Source organism: Trematomus bernacchii, unplaced genomic scaffold (assembly GCF_902827165.1).
Source record: "Trematomus bernacchii unplaced genomic scaffold, fTreBer1.1, whole genome shotgun sequence".
Taxonomy (NCBI): Eukaryota; Metazoa; Chordata; class Actinopteri; order Perciformes; family Nototheniidae; genus Trematomus; species Trematomus bernacchii.
Genome location: NW_022987876.1, coordinates 479,632 through 496,225, shown reverse-complemented (window position 1 = coordinate 496,225; position 16,594 = coordinate 479,632). Strand labels below are relative to the sequence as shown.

The 16,594-nt window shown below is 40.3% G+C and overlaps 2 protein-coding genes across 2 annotated transcripts; one reads left to right on the top strand and one right to left on the bottom strand.

Annotated features, from left to right (window-relative positions):
- The first annotated feature begins 3,020 nt into the window (after positions 1 to 3,020).
- On the top strand, positions 3,021 to 4,097 carry LOC117469511 (trace amine-associated receptor 3-like). The gene has a single exon (XM_034113939.1). The coding sequence runs from the start codon at positions 3,021 to 3,023 to the stop codon at positions 4,095 to 4,097; it is 1,077 nt and encodes a 358-aa protein (XP_033969830.1).
- Positions 4,098 to 8,489: 4,392 nt separating this feature from the next.
- Positions 8,490 to 15,196, bottom strand: LOC117469510 (olfactory receptor 52D1-like). Its single transcript, XM_034113938.1, has 3 exons — positions 14,924 to 15,196; positions 10,988 to 10,993; positions 8,490 to 9,170 (listed from the first exon to the last, which is right to left on the bottom strand). Exons 1-3 carry the CDS (start codon positions 15,194 to 15,196, stop codon positions 8,490 to 8,492), a joined length of 960 nt encoding a protein of 319 aa, XP_033969829.1.
- Between the last annotated feature and the right edge of the window lie 1,398 nt (positions 15,197 to 16,594).

Genomic DNA, 16,594 nt, shown 5'->3' with positions numbered 1-16,594 from the left:
TAGGACAGTGCTGATATCAGGATACACTCTCAACTCGGTGCCGCCGTAATACAGCTTGTGTTGTCTGGCCCATTTTAAGACTGCCTCCTTTTCCTGGAAACTGAGAAATTTGACAATGAAGGCCTGAGGCTTCCCCGTGTTGTTGGAGTCTCCCGGTCTGGGACCGAGGGAACAGTGGGCTCGTTCTATCTCCGGAGGACTGCTGAGAACACCGGGACCCGTCACCTCCATTATCAAGTCAGACACAAACTTTGTCGGGTCCTGACCCCTCTCGCGCCCCTCGGGTATGTTTATTATCCCAAAGTTGGACCGCCTGGACCGGTTTTCGAGGTTGTCCACCCGCTCCTGGAATGTGATGGTTTGGGACTGTAGGGACTGAACAGCGGCTTCCATCACGGTGAGTTTCCCAACGTTTTCACCCACCACTACTTCGGTTTTGTCGAGACGGCTGTTGAACGATGCCACTTGTTGTCCTAGTGAGTTTACCGACCTCTCCAGGGAATCCGTTGATTCTTGTATCAGTCTAGCCATGTCGGATTTGAAACTATGACTTTGTTTGCTGAGAAGAGCCTCCAAGTCCCCCTTGGTAACTGGGCAAGCGGCAGCCATGTTAGCTGCTATCTTAGCTGCTGTGGTCGCAGCTCTGGTTGTTTGTGTGGTTGATGTCGATGGCTGTTTCTGTTTCCTAGTCATTACTTCATAGTTCCCTTAAATATGAGCGTGGTTTGAATCGGTTACAAAATCGGCTTTGAAAGGTATTTGAAAGGTATAGAAAAGTTTGTCAGGAGCCCTCCACACACACGTCTGCTCACTCCCTCATCAAACCGGAAGTCTCCTGTCTTTTCTTTCTAAGTGTAGCAGGATGAGAGTCCTAATCCCTTGTAAAGCATATTCTCCTCGTTTGGCTCTTGTGAGCATATCACCACCAGGGGGCACCCTATAAAAGGGCAGAGGTTTCTAGCTGGCTGTCTCTTGTTTGTTGGTACACAGACCCGCCCCACTTGCGTGTTTGCCGTGTTTGCTTCCGCCACCGGTGCAGGTATGTTGCAGTAGCATTGCTCGCTTCAGGAAAGGTTCTGCAATTTGCCAGCGTATTGATACTTAGCCCTGCTTTGACTCACCTAGTGGAGGATCCTCCCGGTGCAGCCTGTCAACACAGCCATAAAGAGCGTGAAGCTCTCCCCTCTCTGCGTCATCGATAGGAAAGCCTGATCGGTATGTGCGCTGTACGGCGATCTATTTAGTCAATCCACCTCATTACTTGTATTGATATTAACGCTATATTTGTATTTATTCATAAACCTAGGGCCAATCCAATGTTTAAGGGACATCTGCTGTTTTGCTTCACCGGAGAAAGTGTGTTTATCGGCAGTAACGTCACAACTGCTGCTGATCCTGCCTAAATGTTTGGGCTACCGCTACATAATCGTTGCTTCTGATTGCTGCTTCTGGCCAGCTTTGCGTCGCCTACTGCGGATGCTCGCTCACCAGTAAAATGCTGCTTTAACTGTACGCCTTCCTGCTGCCTTGCTTGGGCCGACACTTGAAGTGTGGAAGTCACTGAACTCTGGGGCTAACTCCCTCTATAACTTGTCCTTACTTTGGCCAACTTGATTTAAACTAGCTTGTTTATTTTATTCTAGTTAATTGTTTATTTTGTTTGACTGAACCTTTTCTCTTGTGATTTGTTCTATTTTTAAATGTTTACACAATTGTTATTGTGGGGGAAACTTCTGTGTAGCAATGCAGTGGGAGTCACCGACTCAAAGGAGACACGGGGAGAGCTGGAGCTTTGATGTCAAACACTGATGGTTTATTTAGGAGCTTCGGCCGGAGAATTCACATCACAAGTCCAAGAGCCAGAGGTTCTGACTTCACGGTAGAGTTGCCACGTTAAATCTGAAGAACTCCCCCCCAGACCCATGTGTTTAGCTAGTTCTGAGAGAATAATCAACATTGTGCATAACAAGATAGAATCATAACACCTCTATCAGCTGACGCCAACAGGCTGGAACAGGGAGACAAAACACTGAGAGCACAGCAGCCAAGGTTACAGGTGCGTGTGCTCAGTCAGGACAGTATGAACTGATACACTGGGTCAAAGTTATGGACCTTGGAAAATATTTCCCCAACAGTTATCATCTGTTTATGAGAACATATTTGATATTGTGTTTGTTTATTACTTTGATTTACGTATTTTGCCCCCATTAACTGCGTTTGCCTCTTTGTTTCCCTACTTAGTTACTGAGAGCTGAAGCTGGTGGTGCTGGTGTCCAAGGTGGTGGTTTTCCTCCCTTCTTTTGTGTGTGATGTGCTCCCCCAGGATTTGATTTCCTGCACGTATGACTGGGGTGATTTAAGTTTGGTTTGTTTGGGGATCCTTCCACTCACTCGTCGACCCTATCCCCCCACTGGTAAGCCTCAGCCCCTAATTCATTTTTTCCCTTTGTGCTACAGCCCTGTGCGACTGTTTTGAACTACATTTTAACTATTGACTTGTGCTAAATAAAATTGTATATTTTTGATAAATTGAAACCACGTCTCCTGCTCCATTAGTATTCAAACCTATGTGTCCACTCTATAACTGAAAAAAGTGTTAATATTTCCTTGGGTGAAATACCCAAGGTGGCATTGTCGGAATTGTGAATGGTGTAATCAAACCAACTTTAACAAATACATTCACCTATCCTCCCCTCTGCGGCTACTGCCACATAAACAAAGCATAGAGATGGCATTTTAGATTAGGCAACTCCACTAAAACAAGGTATTTTTAAGCCCACAGACTTTAGTGATTCCTTCATCGAACTAAAATGTACTTAGAGATTAACTAATGAGAAGTAACCATGGAGCAGCAATTGGGTCATAACAAACACAATTCTGGGTGGTTCGTCAAATATTTCGCTGTTAATGTACCATACAACAGTGTAGGCAAACTGTGATAAAATGCCTCACTTAATCTGCTAAATCCACAGTAATTTCTCACAACTGTATCTATGTGTTTTGACAGGCTTGATTAGACCATGGATAACGGCAGCTTGGAATTGTTCGAAAAGGCTAACACATCTCTTCAGATTGAAGTTCAATCCTGTACTACATTTAGGAACCAGGCTTCTCGCATTTTTCTGTATGCCTTCCTCTCTGTTGGCATTGTGTGCACAGTGGTGGGAAACTTTCTGGTGGTCTTGTCCATTGCCTACTTCAAGCAGTTGCAGTCCCCCACAAACTCCTTCGTCATGTCCCTGGCAGTGGCTGACTGCCTTGTTGGCCTGGTAGTGATGCCTTATAGTATGATTCGGACGGTGGAGGGATGCTGGTACTTTGGTGTCCTTTTTTGTAAGCTTCACTCTAGCCTTGATGTCATGCTCTGCACTGCATCTATATTCCATCTCAGCTGCATTGCATATGACCGCTACTACGCTGTCTGCAACCCGCTAGTTTACTCTTTAAAAATGTCCAACAGTCGAGTAGCTCTCCTTATTTGTGTATGTTGGGCTGTTCCCATGCTCATCTCCTTTTGCCCCATAATGCTAGATCTTCATGTGGCAGGTGTGGACATCCTGATCCCTGAAGATTTATGCGTGTTCCTGGTCAATCGCATTTATGCTGTCATGGCTTCCTTGGTAGCCTTTTACTTGCATATGGCTATCATGCTAATCGCTTATTGGAAGATCTTCAAAGCTGCCAAGCGGCAGGCCAGGCAGATCAGCGCCATGGAAAGCCAAATGGCTTCTGGAGTTGGAAAGGATTCAAGCAAGATAAAAAGACACAGAAACACTATGAAGAGGGAAAGAAAGGTAGCAAAAACATTGGGTATCATCATGGGAGTATTCCTAATCTTCTGGATGCCCTTCTTTACAGTCATCATTGTGGACCCTTTTATTGAATACAGCACAGAGGTGGTTGTCTGGGATATATTTGTGTGGCTAGGATATATCAACTCCTCTTTAAATCCCTTCCTATATGGTTTCTTCAACCGTTCCTTCCGTAGGGCATTCCTCATGTTCATTGGCTGCAGGGTATGCCTGCCTGGATACTCCCCTTGGATGGATCTGTCACACACTAGGAAAGACCCAAATGAACGTGCAGATCAACAATGAATTTAAAGAAAGTGTCTGTATATTTTGTGTTGCCTTTGGTAAATCAAGGGCAATATTAACCTCTTAAGCACGGCGGTCCCCCCATTGGACCCCTCCCACCGTTTTGTTTTCGAGATAATGTCTCAGGGCTTCTTAACATTAATGAAACTATTAATGTGTAGCACCAGATTAACGGGAAGAATCTCAGCTAACTGAAGATATGAACCATTTCTACCAAAACAAAACACAAGTCTCATAAGAAGGGTCTAAATGACCCCTGAGCGAAAAAATTCTAACGCACTGCGGCACACAATTCAAGATAAAGATACCCTTATTACTTATCGTAGCTGCACATACAATATAGCCTATTAAAGCTGAGACTCCACTGATTATTTAGGTATAGTATCATCACTGAGCGATCCGAACTTGCGACAGGGGAAGCAAACACAGACATCACAACACGTACCTTTACGGAGCTTTTACGGCAGATCGTCTCACTGTAGCTGTCAATTAGGTCAAAAGACGTGTTCAATGGCATTAAAACGAAAAAAAAAAATTCTACAACTGTTGATCCATAGGTTGATAATGTACCTGTGCCTTTTAAAAAATTATTTATAATCCATAATTCCATTTTTTATGTAAAAATCGGAGCGGAAAAGTTAGCTGCTAATAGTAGCCACCAGAGTGTATGCAGCTTCCGGTTTTGGTAACGCGTCACTCTCACTCCTTATTTGTTAACGTTTTGGTGTGTATATAACTTTCCCTCGATTCCATTGGCTCTAGCGGTTATAAAGAGATTTCATTCATCAAAATCGACCAAGGGGGGCCAGAGATAGGTCAAATCCACCCAAATGACCCCAGAAGTGGGGGTTTTTGGCTAAATCTCTCTAAAAAGGTCAAATGTCACTTGTTTTGCATCAATCTTGATACAGGGTACTTATTATATGTTGTACTTTGGATTCCTAAAGCTTTTAGTCTACTAACCCATCATCCAAGGGTAGTTTTCACTATAAGTAAAAAAGAATTGTTGGACAGACACTATAATTTACAGTTTTTTACTATGTAAAATCTGAATTTTCTTTAAAATAAAAAAGATCTATATTGATTCTGACTTTTCTACATCCAACTCACAGGTTTATCATTACTTTGAGAATAAAGATTATTAATTTAACCATTTTAGAAGGGAAGATATGGTCATTTGTTCTGGGAAAGTCATTTTCGAGCCTGAGACCTGAAAAACAGGCTCAGGGCTTAAGAGGTTAAGAGTGCTTCAACTGCAAATGTTTTTCAACTTCTAGAAAGAAATATGTTTAAAATCAAAATAAATGTAATACAATAACAAATAATTGTGATGTGGGTCTGCTTAACTACCCTTAATAAGGATTGTTTTAAATCACCTGTTTTTATTTCATGTAAAGGAAGTGTGCTCTGTGGTAACAACATTTTGATATTCTAACTTTTGTTTTGCGTCTGTCACAAAGGATTTTCCTATTTCCACTTCTAAGTATTTTACCTTTGGACCTTTTTTGCAATAAATGTGTCATTGTTATATTTTTAAATTCAACCAGAAGTGTGAACTGCAGGAATAATTTGAAAAGACCTATCCTCTACCTGCCAGTCACCGTCCACTGTTTATGTCTGGGTCTAGGATATGAAAGGCTCTATCTTGAAGTTGAATCATTCATGTGTGTATAGCGACAATCAAGGCTGTGGTATGTTCTTTTTTCCCCTGCTAAATTTCAATAATAAGAAGAGAAGATTTGAATGGAATCAGATAAGTCTAGACTTATCTGATTCCATAGACTTATCTGATAGACTTATCGTGACACATCACTATGGACACATGTGTCCATAGCGTTGGTGTTTTGATCAGGGGGAGCACAGGTTCAAACCCCACTGCAGTCAGCATGTCATTGTGTCCCTGGGCAAGACACTTCACCAAAAATTGCTCCTGTGGGGATCATCCACAGTATTGAGTATGTAAGTCGCTTTGGCTAAAAACGTCTAACAAGTAACAAGTAACATGTAATGTTTCGTTGGGGGTTCCACCGGATTTCCTGCCAACACCATATCCTGTCCTGTTGGGGGTCCCGCCGTCACCTGCTCCGCCGGATTTCCTGCCAACACCATGTCCTGTCCTGTTGGGGGTCCTGCCAACACCATGTCCTGTCCGTCCGGGGTCCCACTGACACCAGCCCATGTCCCGTCCAGGGTTCCTGTCCGGACAACACTGGTTCCTATTCCGCCGGTGGTCCAGTCGGCCACGAACCCGGTCCGTCCTTGTGCCCGGCTCCCTAACTATGCCCGCGACGGCCTTAGCCGCTTCTCTGCCTCTACCTTGCCACCGGGCCGTCCGCCCGAGACTCCTTCCTGGTCCTCTGCCTTGCCCCGGGCCGTCTGCCCGAGACCACCTCCTGTTCCTCTTCTTTGCCCCCGGGCCGTCCGCCCGAGACCACCTCCTGTTCCTCTGCCTTGCCCCCGGGTCGTCCGCCCCCGAGACCCCTTCCTGGTCCTCTGCCGTGCCTCCAGGCCTCCGGGCCTCCGGACCCCCTCCACCCACCCTTTTGGAAGTGTTGGACTTTGGTTGAACGTCTTGAATCCGTCCCTTGAGGGGGGGGTTCTGTCATGATCTTAGTTTTGTCTGTCTTGTCATGGGTTTTATTTTGCAATTCTGTTCTCCCGGTGTCTTGTCTTCCTTCCTGTGTTTTCCCTCCTGTGTCTGATTGTCTGATTGTGTTCACCTGTTGCCCATGTGTTTCTGCCTCCCCTGCCCAGCTGTGTCTTGTCCTGTGATTACCCTTCTTTGTATAGTCGTCCCCTGTGCTCCTTGTCGGTTCATTGTCTTTCCTGTCTCCCTCCATGTTGGTCACGGTCAGTTTTTGTTTTGATGCTGCCTTGTGCTACAGTACCTGTTTATTTTCATTCATGTTTTTTCAGTCATCAGCTTTTGTTTAAATAAAGCTCGCCTTTTGTTCCTTGACCCTTTTGCCTTTTTTTGTATTCTGCATTTGGGTCCTACATTTTTCCACGAATCCTGACATGATGGTAATCAGACACATAATAATATACACATAATAGACACTAAACCTGTGTATGTTTTTCTGATTTTCTGATGTAAAGTATATATCAGATAAAATGGTATTAACCCAGTTTTTTTATTTATGTCATAGTTACAGTGCATAGCAATGGGACACGATACCCTGATAAGACTTTATATGATATGATGTGATATGAGGCATTCATTAATTAGTATCTAAGATACATCACATTTATGCATTTAACTTTTAAATGCAAAGTAAAAGTTGATTATATCTGTTTATTTATTTAATATCAGTTGGCAGGATTGAAGCACAACATTGAAGTGAAGCAGTTGCGTTAGGCCTGAGATTCCGGAACGGCCCTTTATATCATAATAAGACCCTTTTTGGTAGATTTTGGTCGTGATTACTCTTTTACAACATTAAACAAACTTGTGTTTATATTCCAAAAAAGCAACCTTTTAAAAAGATTTAAAAAAAGTAACACTATATAATTTAATTGATGCTAATTTAACTGCTAAGCACAGCGTCGGCTCTGGAACCGTACTCCTTGATCGGGGTTGGACTCTATTCTTCTCCGGAGTTTCCCAAGGTGTCAGGCACCGGGTGGGTATTCCTCACAACCTGACCAATTTGCTGCCCTAGGAAATATTTTAGCTGGCCTTTAGCTTAGCGGTGGTGACGTGAAGTCATGTGACCATGCTGATGATGAGTTGTGGTGTGTGTGTCTCACCTGGAGCTCCGCAACGCCTTTTTATAATCTGAAACACTGTCGCTGCACGCTCAACGGCTTTCATTAAAGATCACAGTGTTTCTGTGCTACATAGAAACACCTCTGGAAAATATAAAATAAACTTTTTAGTTTTGCTGTTTTGGATTCATAAATACGAGTAACATGACTTCCTATTAAACTGTGCAGCCTTTTCACTTTAAAACTATGATATTTACAGGCCAAACCATTCATTTATAATAAAATAAATGTGAATGGCAGGCCTAGTTCAGACTTTAGGGGGCATCACATTTTGTATAGTTTAATAATTTCTTTCTTGGCCCATGCTACACTCTTTTGCTGAGTTTCATTCAAAGTGTTTGTGTAATCCTACAGACAGACAAACCAAACTGAAAACACTGTCAGAGTAATAAGAGTCATGAAACGATCCGTAAAAACCAAGTTCATAAGGTTTTATTTAAATATTATTCTGGATATAATCACTATTTACAGCCTTAATGCATTCATACATTGAAATATAAGATATATTTTGGAACAATGCAGTTCATTGAAGCCTCAATTATAATAACATGATTTACACTATGGGTCAGGGGTATTTCTGTAGATACACTGCTATCCAGTCACTTCAACATAATCAACACCGTGTCATTTAGCATCCATTAAAGCGACTTTACTCTTATGAAACAGAGCCATAACCCTCTGCCGGACCTCTTTGATCTGCAGGCCGTAGATCAGAGTGTTCAGGGCGGGCAGCACCACGTGTAGCATGACCGCCGCCACCTTTCTGTGGGCTACCAGCTGAGGGAAGCGGTGCAGAATGATGATGATGAAGCCGGACACCAGCAGGATGGCGTAGACGGCCAGGTGTGTGGCGCAGGTCTGCAGTGCTTTTCTGTTCAGAGTCTTGTTCTTACTGCGCAGACAAACCATGGCGATCCTCAGGTAGGTGACCGTGACGCTGCCGATGGACAAACCCAGCAGGACCACGGTGTATCCAAGGCCGTAGATGTTGTTGATGAGCACGCTCTCACAGGACAGCTTGAATAAGGAGGCGTTATTGCAGGTGAAGTGGACCATAATCCACCTGCAGCGAGACAGACGCACACTGAGGCCGATGAGGATCCCCACCATGGGGAGGGGGATCACCCACGCCCACACGGACAGAACTAGCACCATCCTGTGGGTCATGATGGTGGCGTAGCGCAGAGGGTTGCAGATGGCCACGTAGCGATCGAACGCCATGATCATGAGCACGGTGTGAGAGGCGCTGGCGTGGAGGTGGACGCAGAAGGCCTGGACAACGCAGTCCATGTACAGATGAAGCGTCTTATTTTGGACAGTTTAAAGTGCGAGGGTCGTGATCGGTTCATGCACGTTCCGTGATGGCCGGCCGGCCCCCAGTCAGACTTGATACCGCCCCCATGATAAATACATTTAATTATTGTGAAGCCAGCTGCAATGGATCATTGATCCACCAGGGGGTGCAGTGGGGTTCCACACTGGAGTCATGTGAAATCAACTTCTAAATAATAGATGTTGTTTAGTCGGAAAAAACGAACGAGCCGGCTCTCCCGATTTTTAATCCTAATTTAATCATCATCATTGATGTTTATGTTCACCGAATTGACATGAAATCACTGACAAATATGAATATTCTGTATTCAACTTCATTGAAACGATCAGGATGGGTGTTATTTTTCCCCACAATGACCAAGTCGCTGCAAATGATCCCATGTATTACATGTACATGGCCACATTCTCAACAAAGTTACGTAACGAAACATTCTGTATTCCTTGCTTACTTTTTATTTAATGCTTTATAACAGCTGGAATAGTTCGTTTAGAACAGGCACCTCACTCGCAATCTGCTCCTCCGCAACGCCTACCACCTACCTCCGGCTGAAATTATGAATGTACAGTAAGGCATAGTAATCATAGATAACACGGCAGGGTCCGTTACAGTTTGTTTTCATCTGATTTCAAATATTTCAAATGTCTGAAGTTAATAAATACATTCTCAGTGTTCAAGTCAATAATAGTCATATAAGAAAAGTACTGATCTTTTGAAAAAGGACTTTTCAATGTTCGACATCGCTCATGTGAAATACAGTAAACTGGATGTTGTGGTGCCGAGAGGCGGGGTATCAAAAGTACAAGCTAAACTTTTATTTAGCATCTGAACGATCTGAACACACTTGTAAACAACGTGATGCCCGGGAAGCGAAGACCCGGCGGAAACAGCTGGTCTGGTTCACTAAAATGTCCGTGTACAGTATATCTGGTACTAATGTATAGCGGATCTTTGTTAAGATCCATATGTCACGGATAGATATTATATATAGAGATGGGATGGCAGAAGGTGCTATATATATATATATAATTCCAAAGCTGGTAAAGACCTTTCAAATTTAGCAATAATAGTCATATAAGAAAAGTACTGATTTGTTCTTGAATATTATAATAAAATAAACACCGGCTGTTGTTATGCCTGCTGTAACGTTTACTTTCTCCGTTCTCCGCTTAAGTAATTATTACTTCCTGGTTAGCTTTCCGCTCGAAATTTAAATCTGAAAATGGCAAAATAACGGAGAAAAAAACGTTCACAGAGAAGACGACAACAATTGTCACTTGCACTTGTCATTTAGCATCTGAACACACTTGTAAACAACGTGATGCCCGGGAAGCGAAGACCCGGCGGAAACAGCTGGTCTGGTTCACTAAAATGTCCGTGTACAGTATATCTGGTACTAATGTATAGCGGATCTTTGTTAAGATCCATATGTCAGTAGAGATGGGATGGCAGAAGGTGCTATATATATATATATATATATATATATATATATATATATATAATTCCAAAGCTGGTAAAGACCTTTCAAATTTAGCAATAATAGTCATATAAGAAAAGTACTGATTTGTTCTTGAATCAACTTTTTTATGGAAAATGTTTTATGTAATTTTATTTCATTTTAAATAAAATGAAAGACATTCACAGTTAATGTAATTAGATATACATTATTAATGCCATACATTTTTAAATGTAATTAGATATACATTATTAATGCCATACATTTTTGCATAAATATTTATTCAGTATGATAGCTGTCTAACAGAAGTTAAATCCATTTCTCACTTATTCTGACAATGTACTTAACCCCAAATAAAAGAACCCAATAAAAATAGTTGTTAAATAATAGTGAAGTCACGTTGTAATAACAATAATTCATCTCTCTCGGTTTTTTTTGTTTTCTTTGTGTGCTTTGCCAAAAGCCACTGTGTCAAGTGTCCTAGTTGGGTTACCGTAACGAACAGCAGCCGGCTCTCGATTTTTAATCCTAATTTAATCGTTTATGTTTGCCGAATTGACATGAAATCACTGACAAATATGAATATACTGTATTCAACTTCATTAAAATGTTATTAACGTGCCTAAACTCAGTAATTCACTAAAAATTACTGATCCCTCCGCGTCGCGGAGGGATCTTGATCCCTGGGTGTTATTTCCCCATAATGACCAAGTCGCTGCAAATTATCCCGCTTATTACATGGCCACATTCTCAACAAAGTAACGACATGACTCCCAATATTAATTAAAATGCTTTTATGGATTTAGAAAATATTTTTATTGATTTAAAACATAGTTCTATGTATTGATTTAAATTTACATGCATCCGCTAAGAAAAATAGTCCGTTGTTACCGTTTTTTAAACAGTCAGAATGAAACGGCAGCTCTCAGCTGTGTGTTCACACTGCTAACTCTGATCTTTCTTTTCCAACAGTTAAGTTAACTGTAGGTTACTCTGAGTGACAAGCTTACAGTTAGTGAAGTAACACTTTTTTTTTGTGAGTCACGACCTCGCTGTTTCATTCTAACATAACGCTCCAAATATGACTGTTTCCACTCTGACTTCAATACAGCAACACCATTGTTTGGTTTCCATGGTAGCGTGTCTCTTTAGTAGCGTGCACTCCTTTCCTGTAAATTACAGGTCCAGCCAGGCAAAACAGTAATATGAAATATGAACGTTAGTTTTTAACTGAAATGATCAAATAAAGTCAAAATGTCACAGTGTTTACAAACATTGACCATACCGTTCACCAGCCCCCACCCCACTCTTTGTTTAAAACGAATTGGCCATCGGAATGTGTGTGTCCCAACCCCCCCCTGTGATATCTCTTCACAGGGGGGAGAGAGTTAGACGCTCGTGAATTGTCAACGGGGGGGGGGCCTCTCTGCACGGAGGAGCCGCGGAGAAGTGAATCACAGTGATCTGCTATTTTAAAGTAAATTCAACACATATCGACCCTAAATATAGCATATATTAAGAACGAGAAAGTGTTAACATCGTTTTTTGTAAACATATGACCAATGTGCGAGGGTGATGACATCAGAGCATCGTCCTATGGGCTTAGCCCCGGACAGGTACAACAGGTATTCACTCAGAGGGGGGTAGTTATCCATTTACATGTCAAAAAGCAACATACAGTAGGCGGGTGGGGGATGGTGAACGTTTACATTTCTCTACAGCAGTGGTTCCCAAACTTTTTGTGCCCAAGGCACACCAAAGGACAAGTAAAAATCTCAAGGCACACCTATTGTGCGAAATAGCCCTTATAACACGTGTTATCACTCATATCATGTAAAATATCTGTAAATGTGCATAATTATTTACTAATGCCAAATAAAATGTATAGATAGAACAATCAGTGGTTCAAGTTAGTATATTCCTCAGTGTAACATATCCACTAGTTGCAAAGCTTAAACATTTTTATATATTTTTTTATTTTAAGGGAAAGGATGTTTTCACTACTCAGTTTGTCAACTATGTTACGGACAAACTTGATGTCATTACAATCATTTGATTAAGTCCTGCACTTCAAGTAAAATCAAATTTGAAAGGCTCTTGAGTCTATTCTACCATATATCCAAAGATTTTTTAAAGTTTAAAAAATAATTGTATTAAAGTTTTGTTTTTTCATGTGATATGTTCAGCACTGTCATTAAGTTTAGGGATATTTTGTATTATAAAACTACCATACAGGTCATTTTGATAGTTTTAAGAGATGTCATGTAAAACTCCAACCTGTGTAGATATACATTATACTATAAAGGATATCAGAAGCACTATTTTAGATATTTTAAATTTGAAAAAATGAGGTGCAACATAGTTGACAATGAAAGTCAAACATTTGACGCAAATAACATAGTTGACTGGACACATTATTAACCATCAGCACTATGTTAATTTCAAGGCAGAAGTGCAAAATTCCATTGATAATGATGTGTAATGACGTCTACATGTCGTACAAATTGTCAACTAGGTTACCTGTCAACTAAGTTACTACAGTTATTACAGTACTGGGTAACTCAGTTGACAGGTAACCTAGTTGACAATTTCCCTATTTTGACCCATCATTTCAATGGTAGGCCTTGCCTGGATGACCACATGTCATTTTCTTGAACAGGTTAACATCACATTTGCACATATAATTGAATTAAAATCATTAAACAATTGTAAACCATAACAATGTACGTAACATTGTTGATTGTCAATGAGTATATTAATTGACCATGTGCTATTATACATAAAATATTGTAAAAATGTAGAGGACAATCACCACAGTGTGTTCAAAATGTCTGCCAAAGAGGAACATGGCATCATGTGATGCTGGTGACATGGTATTGGGACAAACAATTTTTGAGTTAAAGGGGGAAGTTCTGTTAGTAACATAGTTGACAGAACTTTTGCGGACATTCATATATTAAGATATTTAAATTATTTAAAGGGGGAAATCAATTAAAAATATGTTATTATTCTTTAGTATTTAGACTTTTGAAATAAATGAATCATTTTTTAAATTTACTTTAATGGTTTTTATTCATTATTTTGAATCCAAGACACCCTCAACTGAAAAACGGACATAGCAAAAACTGACAATTTAAGAACACCATGACACATTTCAAGCTAAATAAAGCATAGGATGCACATAATGTTTGTGTGATATTATAACATGCTTTCCAATAATAGGCAAAATATGATATTTTTGAAGAAAATAGTTAGAATAATTATAATTATCATCAATGGACATCAATGGACATGGAATGTACCCTAAATTGTAGAATCACTCAGCAGTTACATACACCAAACCTTCAAGTTATATTCCTATCAATATTATGAAGGCTTTTACAGAAGGGTTTGGTCATATATAATTCATAGCCTGAATTATATAACATTTTATACCTAAAAACATGGTGAAAATTGATATTTTAGGGCTGTTGACAGTATTTTCTGATTTATGGAGTGATACAAAGAGATATCCAAAATCCCTTCTGTAAAAGCCTTAGATACTAATATGACTACAAAATGAAACAATAATTTTGATCCTGGCTTTATCCAAAGTTCAGATTTCGGTTCCTGAAATGTGTTAAAATATGCGCATATTTCATGAGATAATGGTTCATTTGGATATTTAAACATGCTATTTCAGAAAACTTGTAATACAAAAAACAATTGCCTTATTGTAAGTAATTAACTGGAGAAATATTTAGCTGATATCTTTAAGTTAAAAATACCCTATTCACCTGGGGTGTCTCGCCTTAATTAGATGTTTGATAAGTGCAGATCACATAGTAAAACACGTACACAGATACATTATTTTGTATTTTTATTAAATTCGACAATGTCAATTTCACTTTCCACTATGTCCACCGTTGTTTTTCACAACCAATGGCAGAACTTTATTGAGGCCTGTAATTAGTCAACTACAGGTCTCTTGAGTCAGTCTTTTTCTTCCAAAAAGCTTGTGACAAGATGTTATTGCTCTTGGGGCATTAAAAACAAGATTTTAACTTTAATTTTTTATATAATATCTGCATTTTCTATTGTGAAAAACTAAGTCTTAGTTATTTAATATATAGCGCCATCTCCTGGTTAAACCCTGAAATTGGAGAATAGTGGGAGGGCCTAACATTCCTGAATACTGGTCTTTGGCAGGCAACTGGCTGGCAACTGGCTGGCAGTCGGCAGGAAGCTGTATGCTGGGGTCCAAAATAAGAGGCTCCATCTGTACCGGATGACCCGCTGCGAGTCCGGCGTCAGGAGGCCCCGGAGAACATGAGGGATGATGACGGTGGCCCCGAACACATCATTGATGCTCATGTTGCACAGCAGGAGGTACATGGGCTGGTGGAGGCCGCTGCTCCTGAAGATCAGCACCACCAGGCCAATGTTGGACACCATGATGAAGATGTATACGATTAGGAGGAGGATGAAGGAAGGAATATAAGACTGGGAGGGGATATTGAACCCTTCTAGGATCAGGATGTCTTTACCAAAAGTGCTGTTTTCCATAGCTTTATATCATGTAGCAATACAGACTTTTATATGTTCAAAGTTATATAGAGTTACAGTTGCAGAAAATCAAAGACATGTACCTGAAGATCTTTAAAAAAAGTCTTAATAAAGTTACCACACTGAATCTAAATGTGTTCACATCACAATAACAATGACTCACTGTAAATAAGACGCATACATTTGGTTATTTTTGTTATATCAGTTCATTAAATGGTTGATTCACGTAAATTGAAATAGTTCAATTTAAAATGGTATTTCAATATTGGATGAAGTTACACAATGAAGAGTTGTTCCTGAAGGTCGTTAGTTATTGACAGTAACATATGCTATTAGCAACAAAAAACAACTTTACATTCTCATATGTCTACAAAGTCAACATCTACACTGCTCCTAGTACTATCTATCTAGTTCATAAAATGGTTGATTCACCTTTTTTTTTTAAAGATTAAAATGGTATTTAAAGATTTGATGAAGTTACACAATGAAGAGTTGTACCTGAAAGTCGTTTCTACAAAAGACACATGTTTGCAGAGTTATTGACAGTAACATAGACACTGATTCTGCAAAGACAAAGTGTTAATTTTAAGCTCAACATAGAACAGGTTTCAGATCAGATCAGGAAAAAACTCCAATAACAACCTTGAAATGGGGAGAAAATGTGAAAGGAAATAGCAACAGAGGAGGGATCCCTCTTCCAGGACAGACGGATGGCAAACAAAAAAACACTTTACATTCTCATATAATGCATTAAAGTGATGGTAGAAACAAACACACCAACAAGACATGAGAAATGAAACTGTAGCTGGTTAAAATTGGGGTAAACCAACATTCAAAGGAAGCTTGAACACTGAGAAATCCTATAAGCTGCTACAGTAAATAAAAGATATGTGAATGTACATTCATTAAATAAGCACAATGTCTAACAGCAGCTGCTTAGACACAGTCCTGCCTCCACCTTCGACTAGAAGTGAAGACTTTTATTTGGTGCATCGCTCGTTGATAGGTCAATGGTAACTTGGCAACAATGAAGCTTCATTATGTGTATCTAATGAAGGTTCATTCAAGATATTGGCAGGAAGGGTGGCTAAGTGACTAAATATCTTGGGGTTTGCTCGTGTGTTGACCAAGCAGCAACCTCCGGTTATCTTTAAATGGTCACTTTAGGGCTCTGAAAGTGAGATAATCCCCATAGACCCCCATGGTAAAAGGCCCAACCCTAACCCTATACAAACATGTTTGCAGCCTGGTGGAAGAAAAAAAAATTTTCTGGCCTATTTATAACAGCTATACCGAGGTTTACATTTGTATATAACTTGCCTGTTGAATATAAATGTAATGATGCAGGAATGAGTCCTAAAACCCGTAAATTAGTCAGCATTTTGTCACCTTCTGTCC